The sequence below is a fragment of the Mizuhopecten yessoensis genome, unplaced genomic scaffold (genome assembly GCF_002113885.1).
Source record: "Mizuhopecten yessoensis strain PY_sf001 unplaced genomic scaffold, ASM211388v2 scaffold11167, whole genome shotgun sequence".
NCBI lineage: Eukaryota > Metazoa > Mollusca > Bivalvia > Pectinida > Pectinidae > Mizuhopecten > Mizuhopecten yessoensis.
Window position 1 is genome coordinate 554,908 of NW_018408913.1, and position 17,215 is coordinate 572,122.

General features: G+C 34.6%; 2 protein-coding genes across 5 annotated transcripts; one reads left to right on the forward strand and one right to left on the reverse strand.

The window, feature by feature from the left end:
- Window positions 1-1,225: 1,225 nt before the first annotated feature.
- On the reverse strand, window positions 1,226-6,494 carry LOC110467251 (WD repeat-containing protein 92-like). The gene is made up of 8 exons (XM_021524290.1): window positions 6,210-6,494; window positions 5,691-5,791; window positions 4,866-4,996; window positions 4,453-4,554; window positions 3,880-3,995; window positions 3,503-3,637; window positions 2,924-3,021; window positions 1,226-2,559 (listed from the first exon to the last, which is right to left on the reverse strand). Exons 1-8 carry the CDS (start codon window positions 6,381-6,383, stop codon window positions 2,352-2,354), a joined length of 1,065 nt encoding a protein of 354 aa, XP_021379965.1. The 5' UTR covers window positions 6,384-6,494; the 3' UTR covers window positions 1,226-2,351.
- On the forward strand, window positions 6,478-15,688 carry LOC110467249 (ribosomal RNA processing protein 36 homolog). Of its 4 annotated transcripts, none has more exons than XM_021524287.1 (10): window positions 6,478-6,569; window positions 8,237-8,618; window positions 8,837-8,852; window positions 9,325-9,385; window positions 9,975-10,052; window positions 10,819-10,885; window positions 11,537-11,641; window positions 12,166-12,240; window positions 14,701-14,818; window positions 15,505-15,688. In XM_021524287.1, exons 2-10 carry the CDS (start codon window positions 8,256-8,258, stop codon window positions 15,654-15,656), a joined length of 1,035 nt encoding a protein of 344 aa, XP_021379962.1. In that variant the 5' UTR covers window positions 6,478-6,569; window positions 8,237-8,255; the 3' UTR covers window positions 15,657-15,688. The 4 variants fall into 4 exon arrangements, with proteins under 4 accessions (XP_021379962.1, XP_021379963.1, XP_021379961.1 ...); XM_021524288.1 differs by having other exon boundaries at window positions 6,518-6,597; XM_021524286.1 differs by lacking the exon at window positions 6,478-6,569 and adding an exon at window positions 6,761-6,838.
- Window positions 15,689-17,215: the final 1,527 nt, after the last annotated feature.

Here is a 17,215-nt window from a genome sequence, read left to right on the forward strand (position 1 = left end):
ATCATTAACAAGAGTAATACATTATACTACAGAAATAATTACATTATATAAGGTAAACGGGGGCTTTATCCTCAACGTTAGAAAAAGTGCTATTTGTCGCTGGGTCCGTCATTGAAGGAATGTTTTGGTAATGTCCATAGGATAAGTCGTTTTACTAGTTTCCAATAAGACAGAAGGAGTCGGGCATTTTTTTAATATTATTTACCTTGTTTCGCGTAGCTTTAAATTTCAATGCCTGAAAGTTGGAGTGTTGCCCTGTTTCTCTCGTGATTTATGTTCTTTATCTTCCGTTGTGCGATTATTTAGTTATGACGAGATAATCCTGTGGATAAGTTTAGTAACTTGAGAAAATAACAAAAATATTACATATTGGCACAAGTATTTTTAAGTTCCCATGATGACTCATCACATATTTCAAACCAATCAACAGGGGTAATTGAAAATATTGCGAGAGAAAACTTTAGATAATTATCTTCTATGAAGCAAATGTTTGTTACAATACTGAAACTGCTTTGCCCAATTTATCTTTCCTTTTCTATGTACCAAAATAACTCCAAAAAGTATTTATTTGATTCAGACACACCTGTTATGATCAATACACACACCCAGTAATAACCTGTAGGAGATCATTTGACCACAAGATGTAGATTTTGAGTTTGTTAAGAGTTTGGACTTGAATGAGGGAGTTTCGAGGGAGGTTGGTAAATTTTGGTCAAATGAGGGAGTCTCCCTCCAAATGAAGGAGGGTTGACAGCTATGCAAAGGATATTCATTTCTAGAGTGGACGGTTGACTTCTTAGACTTATTTCTTCTTGTAGATATTGTAAGGCCTGAAGAAGCATTCTCCGCTGCATGTATATATGGAGAGAAGGCTGGAGACATGTTCTTTCTGTAGGGCGCTTGGATGGGATCACAATCTCTCCTTCTATCCTTGGGGGTGAGAGATTCTATTAATCCATGCCTTCCAGTATATATTACTGGTAGCCTTGTCCTGTAGAGGCCAGTGAGGATAAGGATTTCTTCTCATTGAAATGGGGAATGATGGGAGTTACTTTCTCCAATCTTTCATTTTGACAAGTTTTACTACAGGTTTAGATATATCTATAATTAATTACTGGTATGATAATATTATATACAGGTTGCATTTTGATGGACATGACATGTAACATGTAGAATCCTATGGCGAAACAATACAGTAAAAATCAATTACATGTATATTTTTCTGAGATTTTATTATTAAACATAGCATATGATACATCAAACATAAATTCTTCAAAATGAGTAAACAAAATGTAATTTATTTTTCTTATACTGGCAATATATTGATTTGTCATGAAATTACATTATTTTTTACATAAAGAATTTCTTTAGTATGGTCATATTTCTACAATGTATGGGAGGTGAACATTCTACAATGTATGTGAAGTGAACATTCTACAATGTATGTGAGGTGAACACAAAAACAAAATAGAATTTAGAAGATCTTGGCTTGTAGCCTTGTATGATAAACCACAAACACAGAGGATTTACATGTAATGTATGCTAATACTGATAATAAATCAAACAGTTCACTCAAAGAGGTAAGATTTCAAACACCATTTGTAAAATAGTACCTCGATCAATTTTTGTATTGATGAATTAACATAATTGAAAATAAATAAAAGAATGAATGAAAATATAATAGAAACCGTCTTTGCAACCACACATCATTTGTATCACTGACTCTCGCAATGTTTATATTCCATTTTCTATTTGGACACACTACTTTTTCCTTTTTGTAGGTAATGGTATTGCAAAGAATTTTACCTACACATATATATGGGCCAGAATCATATTAATAGGCTGTATACACCTTTGGCCATTATATCACTTGGTCTTTGAGCCTTAAGAGGGTAATACTCCTGTATCACTCAGCAACCAATAAGTCTTATATGCTGCATTTATGAAAACAGAAATTATCTTGAATGTAGAATGCAGCTATAGTATGTTATTTTATGATTTACATGAGTTGCACTTCTTCCCTCATATCAGTCATGACTACTGGAAGCAGACCTCCTGATCTTTGTATGGGTCAAATATTCCCTCTGTGGCCCAGTGTATTACCCTTCTGTGTCAGTTAGCATGATCTTTTCTCCCTAGCAGTTGCCAGAGGATGCAATCACCACGGTTATTTGTGGAATTCAAATACACCAACTGTAAAGTCATAACTCATGACTTTTTGTTGACATGCAACTGATATAGTCATGGATTATAATCTTAATACAGATTTTGGTAAAATCCAGCTAAATCCTGCAACAACCAATATGTTGAGTCTTGAATGTTGATATTTAAAGTAAGTTTGAAGCTCATCCTCACATGCGGTTAAGTTTTGTGACCACCAGGACACGTAATGTCTGATCAAATGAGGTACAAACACAGAGTCCCTCCTTGTCTGGACTCCAGTCTAGGGAACTGATTGGTTGTGTTGTCATGGTAATATTCTGTGCGAGGTTCACAGTCCCAGGAACTCCCCTCTCATTCCCTTCACTGTCCTTTTCCACTCGCTGGTGGGGGTATGAACTAGGGCAAAAAATACAATTATCAACATGTGTACACGATTTGTTTGTTGCTCTATTACAAATACAAGGGCTGAGATTTCATACATATAATGCTTGTAACTATTTGAGGAAGATGCTAGCTACTTGGAGATCAACCAAAGTAAGGTCTGAAATAGTGGTACACCTATGATTCAATATATAAGACAATTTCATACGACTGGTTGGTATAAAGGTGATATGACACTGGTGATTTTTCATAATTACAAGTCTACTAGAATTCAACCAATATTTAAACAAAACCATTCACATGTTATCATCAGAAACAAGTTTTTAAACTGTGAGCAAATCATCTTCCACGATACCCTTTATCATCTTTTAAAACTTACTATTTCCATAAGAAAAGTGATCCATTTCCTCCCAATGTCATGAAGATGTCCCTGTTCTGTGGTAGATGTCTCGCTCCCCACACGGTTGATTTATGTGCCTGTAATACAGAAATATTGAGAGTCAGTAAATACCATTATACTACATTAACAGTAAAGACCTCTTGGTAACTGTTAAGTACAATGTTTATATATAAATATAATTACGAAAAAGTAGTCACTGATTTTACAGTACTGTACCGGTAGTATAAAGGGAATATATATGATACTGTATCTTGTTTAAAACAAAGTAGCAAGTTAGCATACAATATACTATGTTTAAAGTATGATAGTTAATGATAATACAAAACTATGTTAGCAGTAATGTAGTCGGTGAGTATGCAGTGCTACGTTCACAGTAGAGTTTACAATACCTTGCTCGCATTAAAGTTCACTGTGAATATATTTCATACTACCGGTATGCATAAAGTAAATCAAAAGAACCGTAGTCCAGGAATATTAGGATGCAATACTAAACTAGCATGCTAAGAGTAAAGAAACCAGCGAGTAAACATTGTGGTCTTTAACAGACTGATACTGTACCTTTTCAGACACACTGGCAAATCCTTTTGTAGGATGCTGAGTTCTCATGTCAAACACATGGAATTTTGACTCTAATGTTGTTGCAACTAGTTTGTTCATACTGATATCCTTCCTGTCAAATTCTAGACCGCAAACCTTTGAAAATACATATAAACACACATAAAAATCGATTTTTATACTCTTTTCGTCATTGTTATTAGTGACACAGCTGTCATAATAAAACAGCAGAATTATCAAGCAAATATCCATCTTTTTGACAACCTGTGATGTTTTGTTTTTGGCAATCTTATCAGTAAATCTCTTTACCAGAAAAATATCTTTGGTGATCATAGATGACCAAACTACATTTAACATTGTGATGATTTTGCTTAACTTACACCATTTTTAACATTATTCTCCCAACGAAGCTGCATGTTTCTCAGGTCAAATAACTTGATATCACCATTGTCATAGCCTGCACAAACACATCTGTCTGCCTGGTTATAGGCGTGACCTAAACAGCAAAACAATGGCATTATCCTCATTATGTACTGTATCTTCAGGATACGACATCATCAAACTTTTATACAACAGTTACATGTGGATAGGAATATTTTTTATCTAAAGTAGAAAGGACAATATTTTCAATAACAATATGTAACCTAGAAACTAATATATCAATCCCTTGACAAAATCATGGTAACTGAAATTTGCTAACTGCTTAACTATCAGATCTCCCCATATTGAATATTGATACATAAGGGGTGGGGATTTAGTCCATTCTTGAATATAAATTCTGATCCTCATCAACTATTAAAGGACGGTTTTATGAAATGTTTGGTCAAAATTCAACATTATGTTTCGCATTCCATGATCCCTTATGTTCATGTCCTAAGCTTTGTTGGATATGACCTCAAGATGTTAAAATATGTAAGTTTTCTGCTTAAGATGAGAATAAATGAAATTATTACCAAATACTACTGTCCAGCAGTCCCGTTTATCCTGGCCCTCCCCTGGCTCCATTGTGGCCACAGGCTCATTCTTCTGACGAGGGTCCCAGACCTTAACTGCACCTGGACCATAGAAAAGAGCATGTGGATGTACATAATACCATATTGTACAATACCTAATCAATATCACTAAGCTAAATTTAAGGTTAATATCATATTTATATCATAGATACATTTTGTGTATTTTACATATTTCTTTTTTCTAAACTCTTGCTCAAGGTTTTGATTGGTCCTATACATAAGGGGTAAGAATATATTTACACATTGTTCAAGCTTGGAATTATTTTCCAAAAAACATTTTTTAGACAACTGTTTGTAACGAGTACAAACATCTGCTTTGACTGAATTTACATTTTGATTGCAATTTGTCTTACCATCTCTGCTTCCTGTGACAATTTCTGGAGCCCCCTCACCAATACCTAGGCCTCCAACACCATCAATAGCATTGACAATTTCTTTGTGTGCCTTCACAGAGTAAATTGGTAACTCTGGTTGTTCAAGATTCCTACACAAATAATAGAAGTGGTTTTTTTTTAATTTATTGATGTAAGAGAACACACATGCCTTCACTTGCCATACCAATTTATTTTGGTTTTTTTGGTTTGGTACATGTATATCAATATACATGTATGTAAATGGAAGCAACTAGAACAGTAAACCATAGGCTAACTAATACCCCTTGCTCCCGTATAGAAAAACATCAGAACCAGGTAATTCTGTTGACCTGTTGCATATTCCTAGTCTCCTGTTAAACAATGATGACAATATGATAAAATGTTTATTAAGAACAGTAATAGCTTATATAATTAAACACACATCATTATCTGACAGTTGAATTCAAATTCAATTTGTGTCTTCCTTCTTTTGTCAATTATATATCTCATGCATTTGGAATTTTTATTTAATCTATAAGAAAATAAATGTTTAAAAGGATTGTTGATTTCTAAGACACATTATCTACAGCATTGAAAATCATTCTCATTAGGAACAGAAAGGGATGTGTTTTCTACTGGATAAAACTACAGGGAAAGTGTATATTCTCATTTAGTGTGTCTGTTAATGTCTGAAATTCTGAGGAGTAATGAATAATGGATATTATGTCATGTCCTGGTGTATACTGAACTAGTGCGGCTGTTGGTAGCAATTTGATTGCTTATTGAAAAATAGAAGGGAATAATTTTGAGCATATGAACTCTTACCATATGTGCATTTTCCCATCAAAGTCTCCAGTGGCTAAATATCTCTGTTGTAGACTTGATGCTCCAAATGTCCCACATTTAAAGCCCTTGGACTTTTCCACCTGAATAAAATTGTCACAAGTTAATGGTATCCAAAAAATGAAATCGTAATATAATTTATTTTGAATTAATTCATAAGCATATCAAGAAATGTTATGACAGTGGAATGTGTCAAATGTATTGGGTTATACTGTCATACAGTGAGCTACTAATAAACTTTAAAACAACAGAAAAATGGAACTTGCAACTTGGTTCGGGTACCCAACAGTCCAAGCAGTGATTTTTCTTCTTCCTTTCCAAATCACCCACAAAAAAATCATGATTGCCAACTGAAATAATGAGCGCGTCCCATCTCTGTACAGCTGGACCCCCCCCCCCCATAGTCAACAAAACTATCCCATTGGCAGATAGCATTTCGTCAATTAAATCTATATACATAGGTTATAAATTGTCAAAAAGCCAAAATAAATATTTAATCACCTCTTTGACAATAGTTGCATCTCCGTGTGAAACCTCATATATCTGTATGGCACCGGTTCCGCGTGCATGGTTACCGAGGACCACGAACTTGGCACTAGACGGGATCCATTTTGCGTCGAAAAGAGTGAAGTTGACCGATTTTTGGATATGTGCAATTATCTGTGGTTTATCCATGGTCGTACTTCTGTTTACAGATGCTGACGTTGTGTTGATTTAGTTTGGAAATAATGGGCAAACGCCAAAACAAGAATAAACAAGAAAGCGAGATTCTTCTGGAAGCCGAACGGAAGTTGATTTTTTCTCACCTCCACAGCAAAAGAGCGATGTAAATATTACGACAGACACTGCAGCTGTGCTCGGGTACAAACTTACTGTTTTTTAACATATGGTGCGGATTTACTTGTTAGGTTACACATATGTAATGTCAAAATATAACAGTTACCAACACATCTAAATCAAGATCGACGTATATGGTGTAAATAGTGAATTTGGTGTACTATTCTATATTAATACTGACTTCCGGTAGTACACGCGGAACCTCTCTGCTCTGCATTATATATGCACCCATTTCGACCCGTTATGGAAAATTTAATTCCCCACTCCCTCCATCCACATCACCAAAACTTCGGGCAAGATTAATCTTTATGTAGGGATCGAGACCCCTCTGTCTTCACTATTGTGATGTTGTCACTCATCCTGTCAGTGGAAAGTTGTCATCATTGTCTTCTACATGACACCTGTACATGTATGTGATGACATATGTGGCACAGCTTAAATAGTTAATTCGTGTACGATATGCTGATTAAGGTTTTTCATCTAGGCTCATGTCACTCAATGTATAAAGTTCGTTATGGGCTAAATAATTTTCCTTAAAATATAAAAGATGGAGGTAACAAATTTTCTACATTGATGAGCACTGATGAAATGCCTTAAAAATCATCCATTCTACAGTCCACTGGAAACCTGTATTAATTAAATGCTTCTGAGTGTTCTAGCCACATAATGTGACTTGTTTGTCAGGTAGTAAATAATTCAAGGCTGTCAATGTGAAGAAACCCTGCTGTTTATCCGGAAACATTCCTTCCTTCACCGAACCGTGGATATATGGAACGGCCTGCCATAGGAGGTCGTAATGTCACTAACAGTCCGAGCATTTGAACATAGCCTTGACCGTCATTGAAAGAATCAACCACTTGTGTATAACCACAGGGAAGCCATTGAAGTCACACATACTAATGGTCATTGATTGAACTTTAACGAAAATATCACATTTGAACATTTAAAAATTGCGATATACAAGAGAAACCCATATACGTACCAACATTTTTATTTTTGAACCACACTTATTCAATTCACAATGTTACTGTAATATAATTACTTATCATTGAACATCTGTTCTATATGGAACTGTGCAGCTATCTGTAATGGACTCGCAAAAAAAATGCTCAGAAATCATGTTATTAATATGTTTAACCAACTATATGTACTATTGTAACTTTTATAATTGACAGCAGAGGAAATTGTACCTAATAAATCTGTGTATCTGTTCTCTTTTGATGTTAACAAGTAGAACAGTGTGAGGAAAGTTTTGGATAGAACTGCTTTGTGTGTATCACTTAAAGTGACCATGACATTTACACATGAACTATGTGATGTATACATATACTTTTAAGAAATGACAGTTAAGATGCCTTCCTTCTCACTGCAGAGTCTACTAATATTAAATTGCAAATCAAGATGTCTGATATCTTTGTGTATCATTTTTTTACCGACAAGGATTATACATCATGAGAAGCCATTGGCTTAACTAGATGTCAACCAGTGATTCAGTTTACTGACTGATGAAACACAAAATGTCAGTAGCACCAATACCACCTAATGCTATTCTACCAGCAATATATTCATCAACACCAATTCTACCAAATGTTATTTTATCTTTATACTAAAAAGCTAAGAGACCACATTTGTATAAACAGTAAGTGTTATCACTGAGCCTAATGAAAAATTAACATACTTTTCTGTTACAGAAGAAAACAAAATAGTGTCATGGATCAACATCCTGTTGATGACGAGGGCCAAACCGATGATAGATTAAGAGAAAGTGGACAAAAGACAAAATTCATGAAAGAAAACAAAAAACAAAAAAGATCAATATTAACTAAAAGTTCTGATAAAAGCAGAGTTACATTGATGCCAAATAGTGATGAAGGTGAAACCTACAAAAGTCAAAGGAAAATAAAGTCAAAACAATTCTCTGGTCAAGATGATGAAATGATTCATAGAAAGAAAACGAAAAGTACAAAATATAAGAAAGAAGAGGATGAATTTGAGGAGAGTTCAGAAGGAGAAGATGTGGATGAACAGTCTGAGATGGAATCTACAGATGAAGATATCAACCATGAAGAATATGTAAGTGTTTAATATGCAGCAAACTTCACTTGCTAAGGTATCATTAAAAATCTTAAAAGATGGCAGTTATTTTTTGTAGTAAAATTCATTTTAATGTTGGAAAATGAAACAGTTTAGAACTTATATTTCTATTAACATTCTTTAAAGTTATTTCATACAAACATGTTTCATCATTGTTCTTATGATGTTTTTATCACCCTGTCCTCCTTTATTTACAGGCAGCCATGCGTGAAGGTAAGACATGTCTGTTTCTCAATGTCTTAACAAAACTGTGAATATTTTATCCTACACTAGTGTCCAGTTAAATCTCGACATGTTCGAGAGACAATCTCCACTTATAAACCACCTGTGACAAGAAACCACTTTAAAACCACCCAATGTAATGGTTTTCATGGTATCTGAAACTGCATTAACAGACCACCTGCAATAAGATATCACTTTACAGCTTTCCCAAATGGTCTCTGAAAACAGGTTTAATGGAATGTGATTTTATGATGAGTGAAAAGCACTGAAAGGCCCTAAGCAAACTGTGATAGTATGTCAGATGATATCAGTAATATTCTGTATCGGTATTAGTGTGCTTAGGAAGGGTGCATTTACGTACATTTTTTTGGGACAACCCTTCATCTCTCCTCTCCATTGAAATTTGTTTTTGTTATGAACAAGGGAAAGATTCTTTAACGTGGCTCTTGACATGTTGTTTTAGAAATAGCAAACATGCCGTTTGAGGATTTAATCAAGTTAAAGGAAAGGCTTGGAACAAAAGCGTAAGTATTCATGTTGTGGAAACATGTAAGTCTAGACCTGACTCTGACACTCAAAGCTCGAATATTAGAAATACAGTTTTGTAATACATTATTATGTTGTATGTTTGTGTAGTGGGTGTAAAAGAAATGATCATCTTGTTTTGTCACATTTACATAGCTTGAAATGGCTTTCAAAATGAATAATAATTCTTTTTTTTCTCTCTCTAATTTATAAACCAAAAAAGGGCATTTCAAAATGAATGATCACTTTCTTGTCTGTCATTGATTTACTGTACCATAAAGAGGGTATCAAAATGAGCATACATGCACATGAATAATTGATTATTCTCACAACTATGAACGAGTTTAATTCATGTCAACAACTTAGTAAAACCCCTTGAGGTTATGCAGATGACCCCCTACATATCCAGATCTGATTGGGTATTCAAAAAATGGCTGTTTGTGAAGGCCAGTGTGCTCATTATTTGCACCACCTGACCACAATCTATTGTAAGACAATACCAGTAAAAAGATTTGATTTAATATTCTATCCTTCTACCATTAAATCTCACGGATTTTCAAACGGAATAATTCACATTCACTGTTCCAGATACAACAAGGCCATGCACAAAGACAAACCCCTGGGTGTGAGGGGCAGGCAGCAGTTCAAAAGGAAAAACAAAAACAGGTACAGAAGCTAGCTGCCTTTAATCATTTCAAAGTAATTCATGTGTCAATCTATTACTAATATTAATACCCAGCCTCCTCCGCCCAGAAATGACGATGCAATATTAAAAAAATCTCGTCGTCAGAAAGCTACGTTATCGCAGCTAGTGTCAATCAGGTGAAAATTAACGTTTGTTTGGCATAGACTGACTGACTGGGGCTTAATGTGCCAACCCAAACATTTTTTTTACTCTGAGAGAGTAGGTATAACAACTGAACTTTATGCAGAAACAGCTTTGATACTTTGTTATTAGTGTTTTATATTATTGAAGAAGTAAATAAAGAATATTCTTCTTGAACACCTTGGTGTTGCTCATTATCAACCATCTATTTTTATATTGTGGGAAAAATGGATTTTTTTTCCTACCTACCGACCCAAACTTTAAGTGGTGGTTTGGTCAAAGCCAAACAGAATTTTTAAGATTGGCCTCATTTGGGTGGTTGACCTAAAATTGGGTCGATAATATAATGAACAAAGTTATGTGCTATATGTAAGTGCGTAATCTAACTTATCAATGTTCTCAGCAAAAGATTTAAAAATGTATGATTTTGTTTTAATGTACTGAATCAGCATAAAAGATTAATCATTCGTGCAATAAAATTTTACAATAAATATGATGTTACAGGAGAAAAACATTGGGTATGAGAGTTAGGCATTATGGAGTACTTCTCTTAATTTTTCCTCGCAATTTATGGTGATAAATTGGTTTATTCTTGACTATTCTCAGACCAATGGAGATGTCATCAAAGAGACGTGCGCCTGCGGTCAGAGAGATTATCCCTGTAAAGAAAAAGGTAAAAAAAACATTTGCTTCACATAAGCCAAAAGAAGATTTCAAAAACTCTAAAGCATTCTTGGAACTGAAAAAGAATGGCTATTACATGCATATTTGATTTGCTACCCAATTGAAGAAATTATATAGACTTCATCCTAATATTTATTGTAGATACTGAAAACCTCCACAAAATCATGCGTCCCAAGACAGTGTTTGATGTAGAGTTATTTGAATAACATTAGCATTGCAACCGTCATCATGAATTCAACCAATATAGCAGGATCTAGCCATGAGCAGTGTGTGAGAATTGTATGCTAATGAGATTGTCTTGTGAGCATTTGTTAGAGGATTTTCTCATATATTTACCTGTGAGCAATTTTGCTCACTTCCACTCACATGAGATGATGAGCTCATGTGAGCATAAGTTAGAAAATACCTTGGTCAAATGGAATCAAAGTTATAACATGTACATTGAAAGGTATGTCGAGATCACCTCTCAGCTTATATTTATTATAATTTTTTGATAAAGAAATATATAATTTGTCACATTTTGAAGTCAGAAAAAAGTTATTTCCTGTATTCCAAATTATATCCTGGCCAATGGCCACAAATAAGGTTATTTTCACCTGCTATTAAGAAAGTGTATGTTAAGTGTACTTATTTATCACAGGTTAACCGTGACCCCAGATTTGATGACCTTTCTGGAGAATTCAGGGAGGATCTTTTCAACAAATCCTACTCCTTTCTTACAGACATTAGAGTCCGGGAAAGAGATGTAAGTCATTCTCGTGCCTGGATTATCTTAACTTCTAACTGTTCTTTGTGCAGATTTTGGTTACAAAAGATAACCTCATACTTCACTGACTGGCACATTTATTGCAATGTTTATATGTGATAAGTTGAATGACGACGGAATAAACATAAATGTCCACTGTTCTTTTTATTTGGCAAAAAATATAACTTTGCATATAGAAAATATTTGTCTTTCAAATCTTATTGTGAGGAATGGCCAAGATATATGAATATATTATATTTGCAACTGGACACAAAAAAGAATTGAGTTTATATTGCTTGAACAGATTTTGTTTTGTGAAGATTACCCAGTCTTTTTTTAAATTTACAGATATAACAGCATAAGCAACAACCTTGGTCGTACCTTAAATACAACCTAAAACTGCCTGTATATGGATGACTATATAAATATATACATGTATTAATGTATATGATACATTAATGAATGTACCCTTTTCATCTTGAAATATCTTTCTTGTATATTTTTTATCCTTTATTTTCACTCAGAGAGTACAAAATCAATTGAAGAGAGTCAAGGATTCAGAGAAGAAACAAGATCTTCACTACCTACTTAATCGTATGGTAAGCTACAAAACATATTTTATGAAACTCTTTTAGTCCCTGCTTCATTACCAGATCACCTGTCTCATATTAGTAACAAATTCATTCCCCAAGATGAAGGACCTGAGTAAAAGTCAAATATGCTGTTTTTTTCTGTAGCCTAACTTTTCTATGAGTAGAGAGAATATCTTGACAGTTCATCGATATTCAGAAAACTTCTTTAAAGTTTTAATTCCTTTGAAGGTTACAAGTAGAAATCATGATCAAATATGCTTAACCCTGCACTTATGAAGAGAATGACATAACTTTTCCTACACTGAATAATCACTGGATGGTGTGTCCAGTGCTACAGTGTATTTTAATTTCCTGCTTATAACTAAAGTAAGTATGATTGAAGAGAACTGCTTGAAACAGCAGATACAAGCATGGTGACATTGTGCTATAATAGATCAGTTCCTACTTTCAAGGTCACAAATAGAAGTCAAATTTTAATTTGTTATTGAGAATGCACCAGAAACTATTTTCCTTTAGTGAGGTTTGCTGATAAAATAAAGTTTATAGTGACCTAGTTTTGGTGTTTGACACTCTGCCTTCCCTAGATGTAAATGTGTCCCAATTTTGATGATCCTACATGGAAAGTTGGAGAAATACTCTAAAAACCATGAAGTCCACAATTGTTTTATTATGTGACATTATACAATGAGATCAATAATTTTTCAAGTCACAAACACATAGATGGCATGGACCCCCATTTTGGAATCACAGAGTGAAGAACTTCAAATACAAAATATATAACATACACAAAAATTGAATTTCAGATTCAATTCATGTGATATTTAATTTCAAGTAAATATCATTTGCACAATTGACATCATCAATATTCACATAGTTCAGAATTTGATGAGATAATTCATTTGTAGTTGAATTCAGTATTGTGATTGTTAGAATTACAGACTGGCTGGGAAATTACCTAGGCCTATTTTTAGTATCGGTCTGTAACACTTTTCGATTTATAGGTCGAGGTCTGTAACACTTTTCTATTTATAGAACGAGGTCTGTAACATATTTACAGACTCGTCACATGACGTCTATCCTCCAACCAGGGCTAGGAATTAGCACCAGTCATATAACAAGAGATCCCAGAGGGATCTTGGCGCCCACCTTTGTACCATCTGCATTAGTTCTTTGTCAGTTCGATCTTATCTCTTCTTTCCTCTTATCTGTTTGATCGATTCATGTTAACAGTAAATGCACCTTGAGGTAACTTTTGATCTAAACTTAATACTGATGTGTATGAAAGCCAACCTTCAAAGTGAGTTTGTCATTTCACATATTTACTAGTACAGTACTTAATGTGAAAGAAATAGAATCGATCATTGCAATATGAGAAAGATCTGTTTAGTTCTACTTTTAATCCATTTTGTTTTTATGATCAGTCTCAAAATATAACATGCACAACGAGAGTTCGAGGGAAACCTACATATAAAATTTGAGAAAGATCCCTCCTGTACTTCCTGAGAAATAGCAATAACAAACTTTCACTATCAAAATCCAAGATCACTGCCTGTCGGCCATGTTGTTTATCCGATCAGTCTCTAAAATTGCCCTGCACAGCTAGGACCAAGGGGAACCTACATATAAAATTAAGAAAGATCCTTCTAGTTCTTCTGGAGAAATAGTGGTAACAAACCTACACTATCGAAATCCAAGATGGCTGCCTGTCGGCCATGTTGTTTATCCGATCAGTCTCAAAAGTTGCCCTGCACAGATAATAACCAAGGGGAACCTACATATAAAATTTGAGAAAGATCCCTCTAATAGTTCTCGAGAAATAGCGATAACAAACTTTCAATATCAAAATCAAAGATGACTACCTGTCAGCCATGTTGTTTGTCCGATCAGTCTCAAAAAATTCCCTGCACAGCTAAGGACCAAGGGAAATCTACACATAAAATTTGGGAAAGATCCTTCCAGTACTTCTTGAGAAATAGCGATAACAAACATTCACTATCAAAATCCAAGATGGCTGCCTGTCGGCCATGTTGTTTATCCGATCAGTCTCAAAAGTTGCCCTGCACAGCTTAGGACTAAGGGGAACCTACATATAAAATTTGAGAAAGATCCCTCTGATACTTCNGATAACAAACTTTCACTATCAAAATCCAAGATGGCTGCCTGTCGGCCATGTTGTTTATCTGATCAGTCTCAAAAGTTGCCCTGCACAGCTAAGGACCAAGGGGAACCTACATATAAAATTTGAGAAAGATTCCTCTGGTACTTCTTGAGAAATACTGATAACAAGAATTGTTTAATGACAGACCACGGACCACGTACGCAGGGTGATTTGAATAGCCCACCATCAGATGATCAGATGGCGGGCTAATAAAAAGGTTAACAGTATAAATAAATATACAATGCAAAATATAAAATGAATTTATAACTCAACATTTCACTAAACAGTGTACAATTTTATAACACCAGAAACAACAAGAAATGGCGACAAGTCAGAAACAAAAGAGGCAGGACCTTGAAAAGAAGTGGAAACAGAAGGAGAAGGAACGAGTGAAAGAAGGAAAGAATCCATTCTATCTCAAGAAAGGTAAAAACAGGTTTGATGCATACCTTTGTTTAGGGTTTCGTGTCCTTGCCATAGCTACGGTCATATGAAGATGGTTCTGTGTGCCTCTTACAATACAATGCAATGTTCTGGATTTCCATCCTTTCTTATGACTAAATTCTATTTTATCACATGTTGAAGACCTTATACAGTGTAAAAACACCATCACACATTAATTGCAGTAATGAAATATATATTTGTAATAACACCCATTGTGTTATCATAAAGAACACTGTATTAAATACTGGTATGAAGTCTCACATAGGAGTAAAACATGCTGGTATTTTGCTGTTTTTCTGATAACTTTAATCTTATGATGCACAAGGTAAAAAGGATATCAAGGAATGGGCTTTTCTGTTTAATGATACTTTTATACTTCCCATATACCGTGTGAGCAGTTAAACATGTTTTATTTCTTAAAATGTTATATAGATGATATATGTTTTTCAGCCATGTTGAAATCAAAAAATTACGTGTGTATTTTATTTATTTATACCTTCTTTGTTATACCTTCTTATTTCTTGCATTACCTTTGTAAATAAAAGAGGATTTTTACTTAATTTGGTAAAAAAAATACACACATTTAACTTATATGTACAATTACTTAAAGCATGGCGATTGAATTTTTTCTTTTGCATAAATGGGATATTAATTTTTCTTTTTTTCAGGGGATCTACGGAAACTAGAGTTAGCAGAAAAGTACAGAGAGCTCAAAAAATCTGGAAAAGTTGATAATTATCTCAGTAAAAAGAGAAAGAAAACTGCTTCAAAAGAGAAAAAGAAGTTACCCTTACCAGCAAAACAATTTGGATTTACATGATCATTATTTTCTATAAAGTTTCATTATAAAAATGTTCTTGTTTTGTCTTTACTTTCATGTTACGTAACAAGGTACTGAACACAACAAACATCTCATTGTACTTGGACTTCTCTCACATCTGTTACAACTTTCATCATTCCAAGCCCAGCCAGTCGTTTATTTAAGTGTTCCCTGTGCAACCAATTTTTTGTAGGAGATATAAAGAAACAGGTTCAGTCAGAACAAAACTTGTTATGGCTTTAATTTATCACCTGTTATTTTGATACTTACCATAGGAACAGCATGGCCACCATACAACCATCATGGATTTCAATACAATGTAGTTCTAGTTATCCTTTTTTTTCCCAAGAAGTCCATAACAGATCTATCTCAAATTTCATATGTAGGTTCCCCTTGGTCCTTTATTGTGTATGTCTAATTCTGAGACTGATCAGAAGGATAAGATGGCTGCCAGTCAACCATCTTTGATTTTGATAGTTTAATTTTGTTAACACTATTTCTCTAGAAGCCCTTCAACAGCAAATCTTTCTCAAATTTTGTATGTAGGTCCCCTTTGTCCTTAGTTGTGTATGTTTCATTTTGAAACTGACATTAAGAACAAGATGGCAACTATCTTGGATTTTAAATGCTTAATTTGGTTGTTAATGGTGAACACTATTTCTCAAAAAGCACTAGTAAAGATGGATATTTCTCAAATTCCATGTGAACATATAGGTTCCCCATGGCCTAGGTACAATTTTAAGACTGATTTGGAGATCAAGATTGCTACTTCTCAAAAAGTCCTTGAGAGATAATTCTTACAGTTTACCAGTACATAGGTCTCTCGTGTTCCAGAATTGTCCATGTTGAGACAGAAATAACAAAAGTATTACAAGGCAAGCCATGGTCCCCTTCCAGTAATGATAATGTCAAAGGTCATGCAAAGGACCAAGTGACCTACTTTTTGTTCTTGACACTCCACCATCCTAGGATGCCATGGGCAAACTCTTCAGATATACAAATGTAGCGCAAACCTATAATAGTCCCCCAAAGACCCTGTGGGGGACTCGTATGATGGGACCAGGCAGCCATCTTGGAATTTGAAAGTTAAGGATTGATATCAATATTTTCCTGAAAGTGATTGAGAGAGAATTTTCAAATTCCACAAACTAGTTCCCTTGAACTTCAATTGTGGATGTTCAATTTTGGAAACAAGAACAAGATGGCTGTCAGGTGGTCATTTTTAGCTCACTTGCCCTTCAGTGCGGCGTCCGTCTGTCCGGCGTCAACATTTTACTTTAAACAACTTCTTTTCAGTAACGAAAAGGCCTAGAATGATGATATTTAGCTAGTAGCATGCTGGAATCAAGGGCTACCAAGTTCGTTCAAATGAATGACCTTCATCCATTTTTAAGGTCACGGGTCAAATATGTTTAAATCTTTGAACGACTTCTTCTGAATACCCAAGAGGCCTAGGGTGATGTTATTTGGCCAGTAACATGCTGGGATGAAGGGCTACCGAGTTTGTTCAAATAAATGACCTTCGGCTTTTTTCAAGGTCACAGGGGTCAAATATGTTT